Source organism: Manis javanica, chromosome 10 (assembly GCF_040802235.1).
Source record: "Manis javanica isolate MJ-LG chromosome 10, MJ_LKY, whole genome shotgun sequence".
NCBI classification, from domain to species: domain Eukaryota; kingdom Metazoa; phylum Chordata; class Mammalia; order Pholidota; family Manidae; genus Manis; species Manis javanica.
In genome coordinates, this window is record NC_133165.1 from 106257224 (window position 1) to 106274873 (window position 17650).

Genomic DNA, 17650 nt, shown 5'->3' on the forward strand with positions numbered 1-17650 from the left:
TTTTCCTTTCCAGTTTAATTTCAGAAAGGCTGTGATGATGAGCAGCTGCCCTCAACACCTCAGAAATGAGTCCCCTCTGAGCCGATGGTGGAGACAACTGACAAATGTTTTACCATCCCGGACTCCTCCTAAGCAGACAAAAATCGTTTTCCTAGGTGACCCAGCCCAACAGTTTCAAAAGTGGGGGAAACCAGCTAAGACGGGAGTGCTGCAAACTGGATGGCACAGTCCCTCTGCGTGGCCCGAGGCTCTGCTCCCCCAGACTTCAATTTCTACCAGACCCTGGAGGGAAAACCAAAACAAGCCCCAGAATGAACCACAAAACCTTTTCCCTTAATTTCCTCCAGGTTTAATCAGAGTCTTGGTACCCACTCTTTTCTTTCTCTTCGAACTCCATGGAAGTCTCGCTGGTAGAAGTTCCTCAGCAGCTCAACACTCCCTGCATCTCAACGAGTGAAAGAGTGAAGAACATGCTGACCTGCTAGAAGGTAAGGACTTAGCACTGGACGTGGGCAGGTGCGCACACACAGACACCCAGACCTGCAGATGCGCAGCTGCCCAACAGGCAACCGCCTCGTGCAAACCTCACCCCATGCCCCCACGCAGGTGTGACTGTGCCTCTTTTGCAGATGAAAAACTCTGCAATGAAAAAATAAAAGAACCTCGATAGTGATGGAAATTAAATCAGTGCATGTGTGGTGGTGGAAGAGAAGGGAGAGCTTTCCGGGTGATGGAAATGTTCTAGAGCAATGGTTACATGGGTGTACACATTTATACACTCAGGATGGGTGGATTCATCATATGCAAAGTGCATTTCAATACAATAGATTTAAAAAAGTAATTTGTCAAGGGTCCCATGGCTGGTTCCAATATCTTTTGTTACATCTGCCCCATTTATCACACGACTCCACAGAGTTGAATATAGATTAAAGTTTACAGTGGCTAGAGTTGCTCACGTAGCTGAACGTAATAGAACATTTTTCCAAGAAGGTGTATTTATCTTAAAAGTCTCCAAGCCAATATGTAGCAATCAAGAAATATATTAAACCACTTCCTGTGTAACATCAGTTAAGACCTTTGTCTTGATAGATGAAGCTATGGCATTATTTCTCAAGATGACTGGTATGGCATGTGATAGCATTAATTGTTCCAATTCTCCTCTCCTCCCTGTATCTGGACACTTTGTTATATGACTTTCAGTACCTTTTACTGGGCCTGTTTCCCTAACCCTGGAGTCTGGGCTGGACCATGACTCACTTTGGCTGATAGAATGGTGGGGAAGCAATGTCGCCCCGATCCTGAGACTGGGCCTCAAGAGGAGGTGTATGTTTCTTGGACATCCACTGATGCCATGAGAAAATGCCTGGGCTCGGCTGCTGGAGGAGGGCGGTCTTCCTGATTGCCCTCATCCTGGGAGGAAGCCCAAGATCAGCAGAACTGCCTCAATACACAACTCTCACTGTCTGCTGCTGAGGCTGTACAGGTTTGGAGCGATATAACCAAGAGGGTGTTGTTGGCATTTTTTGTGGGCTGCTGTTTCACTGTGTGAGCCCGTTCCACAGTCACAGGACAGTTAGTCTCCTGGACTCCTGCCCTCTAAATGCTTGTAGCATTCTGCAGACAGCCTTGTGGAACTCCAAATGCACTCATGTATTTCCAAATGCCACTTGGGCAATCAGTTGGGTTCCACTGATCTATGAGATATTCCCAGCTAACTTTCAAAATTTCAGCTGTTAAAAAGGATGCAATTAGGGATATTCTTTAGCTTTCCAAGTCTAATTTGATGTCCTTGCCTTTTTGAAGAGTTCCACTATGCCAAGAGTATAAGTAATGTAAGGACAGGAAACTGGGATTCTCATTCCAAGATCCTATGAGCCAAGTGACCCTTCTGCAGGGCTGAACCCAGATCCTCGTGGACAATCATTCACCTTCTCTCTGACCCTTTGCTCCCAACATACTCTTTACTGGCACCAGTGATCTTCTGCTCCCCAAACCTGCCTTTCCCTCCACACCTCTGTGACTCTGCACAAGTTCCTTCCCTTCTACCATATTCTGCCTCACCTCGGCTGCTCTTCTCCACCAGGGGACCTTCTATTCACCTTCCAAGATTCAGCTTACATGGCACCTTCTCTGTGAGACCTTTGCTGGCCCTGCTCTGTGCTCCAAGAACACTCTATTCATAAATTTACTAAAGCACCCATCAGTTCGAAATGAAATTGTTGAAAGGCAACTTCCTTGGTGAAGACTGTTGACACTTCAGATTGCCCCTAGCACCATGCCCGTTGCATGACAGGTGCTCAACAAGGAAACATCTTCAGCATGGAAGAGGGCTATAATCCGTGTGAGGGTCAGGCCCATCCTCTTAATTTTCCTTCTGTACCCTCTAATGTCATGCACAGAAGGTGTTCACTCCTAAGCGCATTCATTATTTGCTCCTGTACTTGCAATTTCAGGGTCTGTGATGGCTGAAAAGGCTTTGGACAGCAAATAAGCACATACCAGGCTCTGTGCCGGGTGCTATGTGCAAAGGTTCCCTTTCCTTAGAGCCCTCTGATACGGCATGTGCAGCCTCATTTGGTAGTTGAAAAAGCAGTTTTAAGATCTTGAGGTTGCTCAAGGAGGTCACACCTGGGTCTGTGTCCCTCCATCCTCACGCTGCCTCTCCGGGAAAGATGCTTTCTCAGGCTCCGGTCAAGAAGCAGACACAGCAGAGGCTGAGGTTACCGGTCCATCCCACTCCAGGTGGACAGTTCTGGGTGAGTGGCTGAGTTACTTAACCCTTCTGAGCCTTAGTTTCCTCAACTGTAAAATGGGGATAATAACAGTATCTACTAAAGGTGGGCAGGTGCGGGGGTTGGAGGTTTCCAGGAGATTCTGCATTTGATGTGTGCAGTATCGGCATGACATATAGACTCAACAGACATCATCTATCATCATGGTTGTTATTAGCATAATTATAATAAAGGAACAGGAGCCTCCTGGGCCCCTGAAGACAGCAAGTGGACACTTTCTGTCTTCAAATATCATCCAAAGGAGACGTCATGGCAAAGGCCAGAGGACAGGGAAGGTGAGCCCAGAGGGCTGTTTCCTGACTGTCAGACAGTCCCCAGGTCTTTCTCCTTGAGGGACCCACACATGCCTGGAAACCATAACAGTGTCTCCCAGGAGGAAACTTAACCAACTGATATCCCCATTCTGTTTGTCACCTGCACTGCAGAAGCACCCAAGCCATTATTCTCCTGTAGAGAACACACACCTGCAAAGTTCGCTGCAGGAGCAGGGCTGCTGGGGGTGCTGGTGGCGGTGTGTTGTTCGTAATGTGTTGACATTAGTGCATGGCTTCCCATCAGCAAAGAGAGAATAGGATATGTGTGTGCATCTGTGTGTGTGTGTGTGTGTGACGGAGGGAAAGGGGGACTGGCATGTGTGAGTGGAGAAAAGGGTCTTTCTTTGATGAGCCTGCAAAGGAGAAGGTTATCTTCACCATGGAATATTATTCAGCCATAAGAAGAAAACAAATCCTACTATTTGCAACAACATGGATGGAGCTAGAAGGTATTCTCAGTGAAATAAGCCAGGCAGAGAAAGACAAGTACCAAATGATTTCACTCATATGTGGAGCATAAGAACAAAGGACAAACTGAAGGAACAGAACAGCAGCAGAAGCACAGAACCCAAGAATGGACTAACAGTTACCAAAGGGAAAGGGACAGGGGAGGATGGGTGGGAAGGGAGGGAGAAGTGGGAGGAGAAGAAAGGGGGCCTTACGATTAACATGTATAATGTGGGGGGTGGGGGAAAGGGGAGGGCTGTGCAACACAGAGAAGACAAGTAGTGAATCTACAGCATCTTACTACGCTGATGGACAGTGACTGTAATGGGGATTGTGGGGGGACTTGGTGAAGGGGGGAGCCTAGTAAACATAATGTTCTTCATGTAACTGTAGATTAATGATAACAAAATAAAAAAAAAAAGACAGAAAAAAAAGAAAATGAGTGACCAGACCATGAGAAATCCATGCGTGTTTGGGGGTCTCTATGCACACAGGCACGTACCCTTGATTTAGGGGAAAACGCCATCCCATGGTAAACAGCTCTAGGAGCCTTTTGGTGAAAAGCCCCCCAGAGTGGGCCCCATAAGTAGGACCTGTGTTCCACTCCTCCCTTTACCTAGAACATCGAGAGCACCTTGCCTGCCCAGCAAGTCCCTGCTAGGTGTCCTCAAGTGATCGGTGAGAGTGCTCCCAGGACTCCCAAGGCCTGCCCTGCTTGGGAGGGTCTGCCAGCAGTCCCGGGGGATGAACAGCCTCCATCTAGGAATTTCAACATACTAAGAAATGGCTCCGGGGCATCCGCCTCCCAAGGTCACCTGTGGCCATCAGAGTGCTTCGGGGGTAGGGCTGAGGGGATACTACTGTCTGACAATGAGCCTGCATACTGTGGAAAGCACCTCAGGTCTTACATCAGGCATATGACATCAGAATCTACGGGACTCTGGACTAACCAGATGCCTTCCTTGAGCTTTCACATTAATTAGCCACATGGTGGGCTGCACCCTGGCTCAGCTCATATGCATAAGCACGTACTGTGTGCCAGGTGCAGAGCTGATGTTTTCAGGTGGACGGCGTGGTAACGGAATCCTTCAGCACACACCTGTTTTACGGGAGGAAATGGAGGCTCAGAACGTTTCAGTAATCTGCCTGTTACGTTGCTACAGAGAAGCCGTCTGGATGGAGAATCCAGTCTTCCAACCTCACACCAGGGACATTTTCACAACACAGTTGTTTCTCTCCCAGGGGATGGATGTGAGGTTCACATGAGGAGGCAGAAGGTGCAATGCTCAGCAAACAAGCCGGCCATAAAAATGCATGTGCAGTTATGGTATCACTTTAGCAAAAAGGCAAATAGACAAACACACGCCACATAGAAGATAAAGGGAACACATTTCAACGTTAACAGAGCTTTTCTCTGAGTAGGGAAATCACAAATTGTATTGGCTTCTTTATACTTTTCTGTACTTAACTAATTCCCTGCAATTTTCTCAAATGAACTAATGCATGTAAAAGGGCTTTGTAAACTGTAAAGGGCTCCATGAACGTGAGCAATGTTACCATGATTGCATTAGGCACCTTTTCATATTCTAATCTAGGACTGCTTATTGCTGACTGCACAGCTGATAAGTGTCTCAAGAAGACTAGAACTGCTTAAAAATGGCCTCCTTCACACCTAGGGAAGGCAGTTTCTCCAGGGAGCTGCTGAACTGGAGGGAGGGCTTTCATTAACCACCATGCACACTCTGGCCGCCCCTGAGGGTAAGGTGCTCCCGACAAGCAAGTCACAGAAACAAAAGACAGATTTCTCCTGGGACAAAATGCATTTGCTAAATTGCTTCTTTGGGCAGCCAGCTGAGGCACAGGATGATTTGAACTCACGGGAAAATGGCCCTTTAGCAGTTTGCATTTATTTCTTCCCATCCTTAAGGACAGTGGCCTAGACTGACCTCTGAGCTGTCAGCGATGATGACTGGTCAGGCCTGAGGATCCAGATGGGTTGGGAGTGTGTCCCTGGGCTATGGCCTAATGGACTTGTGTTCAAAGTCAGGGAAAACTACAGAGAAAGATTGTGGAGATCACCAGAAACTGAGACCTGCTCCCTCTGACACTTATTTTCTGTGACCTTGAGCAAGTCATTTCTCCCAACGGCAGGACAAGGAGTTTGGGCTTCATAAAATAACTCTCCAGGATCACGCGCTCACTAGGCCAGCTAATGTGCAGAGAGCTTTGCAAGCACTTTCTCCAACACTCACACCAACCCTGTGGGCTAGGGACCTCTTATCAGCCTCACATTATAGGTGAAGGTGTTCATCATCTGAAAGGCTTAGCCACTTGTTCAACGTCACCCAGTGAGTGAACACAGCAGCTGACGTATTTACTCCAAGTGAATTTCCAGGAGTTCTTACATGTGATCAAGTCACTACAGTACCTTGTTAATCAGCCTCGGAGGCTCTTCCTAGTTGATGTTAGGTGGTTCTGTGACTGGAGGACTGAACGCATGTGTTTCCCACAGTGGCAGGGACCTTCTGCATTCCCCAATGTTTACATTCTCATCTCTACCTGAATGCACAGCTGGGCTGTATCCCCAGCTTTCCCGCGCTTAAGGGTAACTGTGTGGCCAGGGTCTAGTCAGCAGAACGTTGTGGGCAGATTCTACCGTGGGCACCACTGTCAAGACTGACTCATGCACAGTCCCGTCAGCCCGAGTAGGCGCATCCAGTCCAAGGCTCTGTGGACGGCACAGCCACAAGAGGGAAGAAGTCTGGGCCTCTGAACCTGGAGAGAAGCCACCTGCCAATCAGAAACATTCACTTGGGCTCTATGTGAGTAATAACCTTCGAGCATGCTGGGCCATCTTACCACTGCTCTTGTTACCTTAACTAAATGCTGGCTTGAACTCTCCTAGTCGTTAAGTGATAAAGACAGAGTATGCCAGACCAACTAAGGATCCTGAAGCCACCCACTTCCTCTTGTGACACCTCTCCTTCGGATCCCTTGGCACAATGAGTAGAAACATTATGTGCTAATAACTGATACTATAAAATAACCCAGGAATGCTGCTTTATCCTTCCAGCTTGCTCCCACTTTTCAGCAGGCTTGCTAGCCCTCACTTCATGTGTATCCCCCAGCTTCTGTATGAGGCAGGCTGGACTGCCCTACTGCCCCCTGCTGACGGGTGAGGAAATTGACGCACCAGGGATTTGCTCAGAAAGGTGGGAACTCTAATACAGGTCTCCTGAAGCCTGCTTTGGGGACCCTTCCCTGTGGCTTCCAGGAAACAGTTACGCTTTATCAAACCACACAGACAGGCAGAGAGAGATACTAGCTCCCCAGCTGCCTGCTGTGTATATTAATCACTGGAGTTCCAGGAACTCAAAGCACTTTTTACCAAGGAAACCAAACCAGAGGCCACTTCCATTCTTTCGTGGGGGGGGGAAGAGGCATGACTTAGGTCCATTCCACAAGGGCTCATAGAGAGTCTACCCAGCACTGTCCTAGCCTCTGAGGAAATAAAGGTGAAAAACGCCTGGTGTCCTCCCTCCTGTGCGTCAGTATTCATACATCACACACAACTGCCACGCCCTTCTGTTATGCCCAGCTCTGTGCTAGGAATGGGGAATGAGCCCCAGTTTCTACACTTAAATCACTCACAGAGTCTGGGCGGGGGAACCAAAAAGCAAGCTCACAATGATAATGCTGTGTATTCAATATAAACAAAACTTAATTTGGGGAGGGCATGTGCTATGTATATGTGCGAAGCTCCTGACCTGTCTTACCTTATTTAGCCCTTGTGAAGCCCGTCAGGTAGGACTAATCATGATTCCCATTTTGCAGATGGGAAAACTGCAGCACAGAGGGTTTATGTAAATGGCCTAAAATCCCAGTTTGTATTCCTTAAGATTCCCCACGAGGCAGTCTTGCTCCAGAGCTGCCCTCTTAAACAACGCACAGGGAGCCAGTTGGTGGAGGAAGAGTCAGCCGCAAGGAGAAGAGGGCAGGGAAGGCACAGGAGGGTAGAGCGCCTGGCGTGTTTGGACAGATTACATCCAGAGTGGAAGAGGGACGTGTGCAAGCTGGAGCTGGACAGGAACAAAACAGACAGATCGCTCCGACAGGCCCACTGAGCATCTTGACCCTGTGGCTGCGGCCTTTATGCTCTCTCCTGGCCTCCCAGGCAAACACTACGATCCTTTAGGCTCTGGAACCTAACGTGCCCTGGAGCTGGCCTCGGGCAGCCCGTCTGAGGGCTCCAGGTGCCGTCCACCTGGGCTCTGCTGCCACACACACACACACAGTGTGATTAAAGAGCTGGTGACGTGCCTCTTGCACGTGACAGCAATAACACATTCTGGTTTTTCTCTGGGCTACAGCTGCTTCCACGGAGCCATCGCTTCCCTGGCACTGCCATGCACAGTGATGCTGGAAAGCGTTTCCAGTATCTGTGTATATGTAATGCCTTATTTTTAACTTCTAATGGAGCCACGGTGATGCTGTGGTCTTTTCTTCTTCTTGGTGGGCTTACTCTCAGGGAAGGTGTCCCCGCAGGTGGCCCACCACCCCGATAGCACCAGGGAGCTGGGCTGGAAGCCTTCCTTTCAGAAGCAAGGCAGGAATCTCAGAGCAGCTGCAAGAGAGGGTGTCAGGACGAGCCTTCTGGCCAAGGTTCAGAGCCGGGCCTGGAGGCTGTACAGCACTTTGTACAACGTAACCCCTGCAGCCCTCAGACCAGCCTGGGCTGGGCTTATTTACTGACCATTTTACAGGTGAGGAAACCGAGTCTTGTGGAAGGGGAGAGTTATATCCAGTATCACAGATCGAGTCCTGGGGCCAGGTTTTCTGATTTCAAGGACAGGGATCTTTCCAGCCTGCCACAAATGCTTCAAGAAAAGGACTTAACTTACAATACTCCATTCATTCAAAAAGTTTACTGAGCACAGACCAGGTTCCAGGCAGTCGTTTATAGGCACAGAGATATACTTATGAATGAAACGGATAAAAACCCTGCGATCCCAGCTTCCATTCTAGTGAGGGGAGACAGAATCAACAAAATAAAGAAGTCCAGAATGCAATATACTGATTGGTGCTAGGTGCTGGGGAGAACAATAAAGGGAGGCACCCTGGGAGATAGGGGGTGCTGGGCTATGGGGCAGGTATGGCAGTTTTAGATCAGGGGGCATTTTAAATACTTGTAGAAAGACCACTCAGCTCTGGGTCAAGGTTGATACTGGTTCCAGCACTGCCACCAAGACACCCCATGATGTAATTTCTCTGAGCCTCCATGCCCTCCTCCAGAAAACGGACATGATAACTACTTTGCAGGGTTTGCTTAAAGAGTAAGAACGATTATACAAGTAAAGACAACTTGGAGGACAGCTGAATGCCTTGGAGTTAATATTATGTTCATTTTAATTATGAAGCCACATCCACCTGGGAAGCATGGCCCAGTTCATCCCTCCAGAGTTGGGGAGAACTCGGTTGCAATCTTGGCCCCACCGCTTTGTTTGACTTCCAGCAAGTAACTCGTGGGTACTTGGGTTTCCTTATCTGTGAAATGTGACTCATACTGCCTCCCTGCCTCCAGGGTGGTGACGATTTGTTGCATTTCCCTGCAGGAAATCTCCAATTGTCAAAGGCTAGGAGGAAACAGAGCAAGGTCTCAAGACAGCACAGAGAGCTGTCCCAATGCAGGAGACACCAGAGTGCCTCATCTAGGCCAGGGATGAGCCACAGGCATTGCATGTCTCATGTCATCGCTTGGGGACGGGCTGGTTCCCTGAAGGGGCTGTGTTGGCATAGACGCTGGGGTTAGGGCTGAGCCCAGGTGGAAAGGGGGGGCCATCAGTTAGTCATGTCTGCTGTGGATACGGGATGAGGAAGCTCTAATTCTGCCAGACACCATCTACTGATTTACAATCCTATGTAAATGTGAAAACTCACGGGAGTCCAGTCTTTTGTTGTTTCTTTCTTTTTTGCACGTTTTGGATATTTGCTCTGTTTCATAATTTAACTTCCAACACAACAATGGATAATTATTTTCCTATTGGTGTTTTGGACTTAAATATCATTGGTTTTTCTTTCTTTGGCTGCCAGGGGAAGGATGCCCAGGGAGGTGAGCCAGGAAAGGGTGGTTCTGTAGCTGATGAACCGAAAGTGACAGCTGTCAGAAAGAAATCTTTAGAATAGGCAGCAAATTGTCCGAGGCCATTTCCTGCCAGGATAAACAGCATCTCCCCTCCTCCTCTGGCCAGCTCCCGCCCCCACAGCCTACTCAGGGCAACCTTAATCACTGAAAATTGTAAATTGAGTTTAGTGCACTTTGATTAATTACTAAAGGAAGCCCATGTACTTTAGCAAGATTCTCATCCTAATTGGTTACAGCATATATATTTTAATGGCTTTTCATTTTTTAAAGAGGAGCTTTCTTTATCTGGAAAATTCCCTGAAGTGCAGCAGGCACTCTTGATAAAGCCTCACTCTATAAATACCATGCTTGGGGAGGGATGCGTGTTTCTGACTAACAACAGTATGGAAACAAGCTCTGCCACCTGCTAGGCTGTCAGGGACAATAGGGGGTGTCTTTATTTTTCACTGCTCTGGAAGACAGGACTCAGATTAGTGGATTCCTTACAGAAGAGGAGATTTCAGCTCAACGTGAGGAATGGTTTAGCACCTGGAGCATTCAACAGTGGAGAAGCTGTTGGAGGTGGTGAGCTCCCTGTCTTTGGGAAGATTCCAGAAAAAGCCAGATGCACGCCTGTTAGGGATGCTGCAAAAGAACTTTTGCATGGATTAGGGGATGAGAATATTCATGATTATCCAACTGTGTTCTGTGGAGTCCCAGGGTTTCTTGGATATGCATAAGGAGCTGGGTTACTGAAGAAAAGGGAAAGAAATGCTAATGTATAGAAATCTGGCCTCCATTGCTACTTAATCAGGTAATAATAACTAGGGCCTACTGCATGCCTATTGAATTACACAAAGTCACTTACTGGTTTTTGGGGAGAAATGCTATGGGACAGGAGTGGCTATGTCCCGTCAGCCACTGTCATTCTACACCAATGTCAGAGCCTGTGTTTCCATCTTGTCCTAGAGCAGGACCCCAAACCCAGACTCTAAAATGGGGGCCTGCTCCTTGCACCTTAGCTCCCCACAGAAGAGGTGACTCCCCTGCCTTCCTGCATTTACATATGTATTCTCTTTAGCAGCAAGGCCTGCCAAAGGGCCTCTCCTTGTATCTGGAGTCTCTGAATTGGTAGGACAGCCACTCACATGCTTTATAGACAAAGTCCTGAGCAACTCTCCCAGTTCCCCTGCCAGGCTTTCCTAAAAAAACAAAAAATATATTAATAAAGCCTGAAAACCTTTTGTGAAACAGATTTGGACCTAATATCAGATGGGCTGGCACTGTGGTTTGGGAGAAAATGTATCCCGGTGCACACGGTGTTCCTGCGGCTGAGTCCTGTAATTGGTGACCTGACATAAATCACCCATGAAGCCCTGAGAGCGGCACCACTGCCCCCATTTACAGGACGTGGAATCCCAGGCCTAGTGTGCTCACATGACCTTCCCTGGGGTTACGTGTCTATTAAGTGAGTGACCTGGGATGACCCCTCCCTACCCCTACGATGAAATAACAATGATGGTGCAGAAGTGAACCTGGGCAGCCCTTCTGTCCTCACACTGCGGCCATTCGAATCTGAAGGTGCCATGCTCCTGTCTGCCTCTGGTCTCCACTGCATGTGCTACTCCTTCCCTCTCACTGAGTCCACTCTCCATACCCCTCACTCCTCCTTATTCATCCTTCAAATCTCACCTCCTCCAGGAAGGCTTCCCTGATTCATCTTCTCTACCTTAGTGTTTAACATGCCCTCCTTGAGTGCTATCAAAGCACACGGCCATCCCACACTGGATAACCACCCCCTGCTTATCTGTGTCCCTTACCAGACAAGCACTATGAGAGCTGGGCTTTCATTTGCAATGTTCCCCCTGGGTCAGTAGCCCCGTGGCTGGCAACTGTTTGATGACTATCTGCAGAGGGAATGAATGAGTCCTGAGACTTAGACACTGCCCTTGGAGCCCTTTCCCGCCTGGTATCCACAGCCCAGTGAACAGGTTCCTGACTCCATTTCTTGAAGACACCACAATCTGTACATTTGTCACAGCTGTAATGACTTCTTATCACAGGGCTGGGAGCACCCGGCTTGGGACCAGATCCAAGATCTCACCCTTTCCCTCTGGCTGTGTCTGCAGATATACTGACATGCTTGCAAAGACCAGCCGGTGGAACTCCCTGCAGGGACGTGGCTCCAGGGGTGCTGATGTGACAGGCTCTCCCCCTGCCCTAGCCACTGCCCCTGCGGGCTGGCTCAGCCAGAGACCCCGGTGGGAGCAGGGCACAGGGACCTGCTTTCCTGGTTTATGAGTGCAGGTTGCACCTGCTGCCCTGTTCTTGGTGCCCACAAAAGCCAACCACCTGTTCTCTCCACCCACACTGCTGCTGCCCTAGGTCAAGCCCCTGGGCAGTCTGTTCATCTAGGATGGGCAACGGTCTCTAAGTGGTCCCCCTGCCTCCAACCTGGCCCTTTCACTGTACTCTGCACAGAGTGCTTCTTCTCCAGTGTAAATCTGATGTGATGAGAGCCCTCTGGCAGCTCCGCACTGCCGTCAGGATGAGGTCTAAACCCCTAAGGCCTTCCGGCCAGCTTCATTCTCTGCCCTCTCCGAGCGCGCCTCTGCTCCCACACATGAACTGCCAGCATGTTCTCTATGAACTGTCTGCGCCTTTATCTGCTCTGCCCTTTACCTGGTCCTGCATTCTTCTCTCTTATTTGTCCAATTCTTTCAATAAATATTTATTAGGTGCTTTCTTCTATGCTAGGGAAAATTGTAAACTGAGTTACAATTTACTATTCACCAGGGGTGAACAGTACAGACGCAGCCTCTAATCTAACCATCTTATGATCTGGTCATATATTTGGGAAAAAACTAGAAAAAGATTGCGTGAACCAAGTAACTGTGGAGAGCAGCAAATGCTCTGATGGCAAGAAAATGGGGCACATCACAGAGAGGGACTTAAAGGGTTACTCGAGGTGAGGGGCAGGTCAGGGAAAATTCTGAAGATGCCACATCTGAGACCTTTAACCCCAGAGGGGTAGGGTGCTCCGGGCAGAGGGAGAGCCAGCCCAAAGGCCCCCTGTGGGGGTGAGCCTGGAGAGTAGAAGGAACAGAAAGGCGGTGGGTGCGGCTGAGCAGTGTCAGGGGGAGCACTGGGGTGACAGCTGTGACGGGTGCCCACAGAAGGCTCCCCATGGTTGTGCAGCAAACACCTTACACAGAGGCTCAACACCTGTTGTGCAGCAAACAGCTGACGCAGAGACTGGGTCAGACTCGGATTTCAACCCCGAGCCCTGTGCAGCGCCTGCCGGATGGCCGGTGTTCATGCATGCTTTCTGAGCAAACAAATGCAGTCACAGATTCCAAGAAGGCTCACTGATGAGTTTTCCACCCTGATGACCCACCAGGGGAAGCTGATGGGAGGAAAAGCCGGTGAGTCATAGAAAGGGAGCCCCACTTTGTAAGACTGAGCAGTGTACCCTGGAACTCACCATGTGGGGGATTAGCCAATGGCTTCGTCCTGCAAGGCTTTTCATTTGAGCCTCTTCCATGCAGGGAACAAAAAGAGGCAAGAGAACGGTTTTCCTTTAGTATTTACAAAAAAGGGTCAAACGGGCACTCCAACTTGGATGCTGCTGACGAATACTGACTTGAGTAAAGAGATCGGAAGGAAAAATCAGAACGCAGTGCTTGTCAAAACCTCTCAGTGCTTCGCAGACTCTGAGATGGAGTCCAAGTGCTTAATGGTTTTCTTTCCCCAGTTGCCAGTGGTAGGAAGGGCAGACACTGAGGAGGGCACGGAGGGTGATGTGGGGAAGGACAGAGGCTGGAGGTAAGTCCAGTGTGGCCTGGGGGCAAATACCAGAGCAGGGGTGGCCTTATGACCAGTCGCCCTGACAAAGGGCCAGGGGAGCGCATGCCTGCAGACCTCCCACAGATGCCCTCCCTGCCTTTGGAGCCTAAAAGAATTCTCATGACATCCAAGATAAGAATATGAGCAGTAACAATTATAGTCATAAACAAATAGCAATAAAACAAAATTCCAGCTATAGCAAAATTCCACTTTTAATATTCTCCCAGTCTGTCTCCTGCCCACCTGCTGCTCAGCTTCTCCTGTTCTCTCCTCCTTCTGCTCTAACCCTGGGCACACTGGTCAACCTTCAGTTCCTCAGGTCAAACCTGCTGTGCCTCAGGGCCTTTGCATGAGCAACTGCCTCTACCTGGAATGTACTTTCTTTGCTCTTTTTTTTTCTGGCTTAGTATTTTGAGGTATCATTGGTATATAAAATGTTACACATAATAAAAACAGTTTGGTGAGTTTGCCCCTGTGTATATACTTGTATTACTATCAAAACAATCAAGGTAATAAACATATTACCTCCAACAGCTTCTCATGGTTTTTGTGTGTGTGTGTTCTAAGAACACCTTACATGAGATCTACCCTCTTAGACACTTCTAAGTGCACAATATCCTGTTAACTGTAAGCATTATGTTGCAGAGCAGAGTTCTGGAACTTACTCATCTTGTAAACTAACTTTTCCTCCCCCGAACAACTCCCCATTCCCCTGGTAACCACCACTCTGTGGTCCACTTCTGAACGTCTGACTCTTTTGGATGCCACGCAGATGAGGAATCATGCAGTACTTGTCCTTCTGTGGCTAATGGCACTTGGCATGATGTCTTCTCAGTCTATCCCTGTTGTCACAAATGGTAAGATTTCCTTATATGTTTTTTAAGGCTGAACAGTATTCCATCACACACACACACACACACACACACACACACACACACACACACACACACTGCATTTTATCCATTCATCTGTCAGTGGATACTTAGGCTGTTGCCATATCTTGGCTGTTAAGAATAATGTCACAGTGAAGGTGGGGGTGCAGATACTGCTTTGAGATCCTGATTTCGATTCTTTTGCATATGTATCAGAGGTGGGATGGTTGGATTACATGACAGTTTTTCTATTTTTCATTTATTGAGGAACCTCCATCCTGGTTCCCACAGTAGCTGCACCATTTTGCAGTCTGCCAGCAATGCACAAGGTTCCAGTTTCTGCACATCTCTGCCAACACTTGCTATCTTTTGTATTTCTTATAACAGCCATCCTAACAGGTGTGAGGAGACATTTTCTTGGTTTGTGCTGACTCCTTGCTCTTCTAAGACTGGCTCTTACTTATCATTCAGGTCTCAGAATAAACATCACCTCCTCAGAGAAGTCCTCCCTGATTGTCCAAGCCAATGGAACTGCCCAGCTGCTTGATAATGTCATTATGTAGCACTTGGCCCTGGCTCATCGTTTTTCCCGATGGTTTGTGTACTGTGTCCCCTCACTAGAGTATCAGCACCATGAGAGCAGGGACCGTTGTCCATTGTCACCTAGGAATACTCAGTGCTCAGAACTAGAAGTCCTTCAGTAAATCTTTGATGATTGACTGAGTGAACCAATTGACTTCTGTGTGTAATATTAAGGGTCATGGGAAGGGCAGGGAACAACTATTTTTTGAGCATCAAGCATACGTCTGATGCTGAGCTCAGGTGCTTTACATGCAATTTTTCAGACTCAAAACGTTCCTATACAGGTTTTCATTTCCTTTTGACAGCTGAGGATCTGAAGCACAGGGAGGTTGAGTAACTTGCCTGAGGTCACCCAGGTGGTTAGCTGGAAGGTATTAAAGCCAAACCTAGGTCAGCCTGACCCAACATGCCCTGTTTTTTCTGCTACAGGGTGCTACATCCCACATCCTCTCCCTCTAAGCTTCAAATCAGTCTCATCTTTGCTCCTTGCTTGCTGTGTTACACAGGCAATCTGCTTAATCTCTGTGTGCAACTCTAATTGGGGAAAACAGAGAGTCAATGAGAGGTAACATAGAAGTGTCAAATGAGTTATAACATGAAAATATTATAAACAGCTGAGGAACAGGAAAATAAAGTAATGTTAGCTATGCCTGTCACTACTAACCCAGTGCTTTTTCCACCCATGCTAACCCCAGAGGGAGCTGGTTACTGTGAAAATCTCTGAGGCTACCCCAGGCACTGACCACCCTGGACCCTGGGCCTCCCATGTGGGTGCCATGGCCACAAGGACCTCAGAGCGTCCTGGCTGTGGAGAGACACTTTATCTGTGGTTTCAGTGGTGCCTTTGCCCATTTCTGTTTCTCTGCGTGGAAACTTGGCGAGCATGGATGCGCCCGTCCCCCTGCAGACGGTGGGCTCCCGGGGAGGGATGGTGTCTCGTTCATGTTTGCACACCCTGAGCCTGGCACCCCGGAGGTCCTGGGCAGATGGCTCAGAGGCCGGCCCTGTCGAGCCCTGGGAGCCACTTACGTTCTCACTGTTGACATCAGCCTCGCTGGGGCAGCCGAAGAGCTCCCGCCTCAGGAGATTCCCGTCGTACTCCAGGAAGGTCAGGTAGAGGTTGCGGAAAAACTCCACGTGCTTGTTCTTCACCCGCAGCTTCTTGGGGGAGTTCCAGTGAATGACCTGGCAGGATGACAGGGGGACGGTCAGGCAGGCAGGACCCTGCGACTGCAGGAAGCCTTGGCTGGGCCAGGGCTAAGTGTCACTTGGCTCGCTTGCTCACTCACGTCTATGGTAGAGTGGCTGACAGCAAACGTGCTGGGGCCACACTAGGGGCTTCAAACTCTGTCTCTGCTCTAGGGATTCATGTAATCTTGGGCACGTTACTTAATCTCTGTGCCTCAGTTTCCCCATAAGTGAAATGGGGACAGTAACAGCTCCTGCCTGTACCAATGTGTAAGCTGTCACTCCTCAGCTCCAAACTTGCTTTGGGACTCTGCAAACTTCATCACTGCCCACACGAGGGGGACATGAAATCTGAGGGGGGTGAGGAACTTGTTCCCCGTTTGTTCCGGTCATCACACAGCCAGTGGCCCTTCCTTCCATTAGCAGCAGTTTCCTCAAAATGCAGCACCAGCTGCTTGTCCCCATCTCTGCCCAGCACTGCTGCCTCCCGAGCTGCCTGCTGCCCCCACCCCAGGTCCAGGCTCCAGCACGAGTTTTAAAATTCCCATCCCTCCCTCTGTTCCTTCAGCTCCAGGGGTGCTGTTGCCTATAATTCTCTATTTATGTTTTTGGTTTTTTTTTTTAGTTACCACGTCAACAGTTTATTTCTAGTTGCCATTTTTAAAGATTAAATTCTCTGTTCAAATAATTGGTATGGTTTCTGCCTCCAGCCAGGACTGATGGATGCGCTGTCTCATAGAGTTGCTGTGAAAAATCAACTCATTAATAGATGGAAGGCTTGTAAGTAGTGTCTGGCAGAGGGTGAGTGTTCAGGAAAGGCCGGCTCTGCTAAGAGCCTACGGTGTGCTGGGCTGGGCTCCACCCTTGGTCTGCTCATGGGCTGCTGGGGACACGGGTCCTGGCATGGGTCCTAGAATATAGTCACGGAGGGAGGATCAGGGAGAAATGGTGGCTCCAGAATGCTCAGAGAAGCATCACAGAAGGAGATGCTGTGCTGGACCTTGAAGGAAGAGCAAGGATTTCCCGGGGAGACAGCACAAGGTGGTAACACAAGCCAGGCTCATTTGGAAAATGAGAAGTCATGTGTTGTGGCTGGAGCACAGGGCTGGGGTGGGTGGGTTGGGAGATATGGCTGCAGAGGTAAGTGGGGTAGATTCTGGCTCTGGGGCGACCATGCTCAGGACTCAGACCGCATCACTGGACTGTTGTATGGGCGGTGAGGGGGGCATAACTGGCTCTCGCTTTTGGGAAGATTACTCTAATTGTCATGGAGAGGAGGTGAGTGGTGGGGAGGGGCCATGTGGAGCTGGGGCACTGGTTCTGCGTCAATTCTGAGAAGTGACTTTCCGCAGGCACTGTACCCCCTTGGCTGGGGAGCAGGCCTGTGGGTGAGCTGAGCGCTGCGCCATCGGCTTTACAGTCCTCGTCTTCTTTTAATCTTCACACTGACCTGGATGCAGATGGCAATTGGAAGATGAAGAAACTGGC

At 49.0% G+C, this 17650-nt stretch overlaps 1 protein-coding gene across 3 annotated transcripts in view; it reads right to left on the reverse strand.

The window, feature by feature from the left end:
• Window positions 1-17650, reverse strand: part of LARGE1 (LARGE xylosyl- and glucuronyltransferase 1) — a 500680-nt gene that overhangs the window by 35920 nt on the left and 447110 nt on the right. For all 3 annotated transcript variants that reach the window (XM_073213795.1, XM_073213797.1, XM_073213796.1), the window contains one exon: window positions 16004-16159. In XM_073213795.1, the coding sequence (XP_073069896.1) occupies window positions 16004-16159 (156 nt within the window). The remainder of the gene's footprint in view (window positions 1-16003; window positions 16160-17650) is intronic.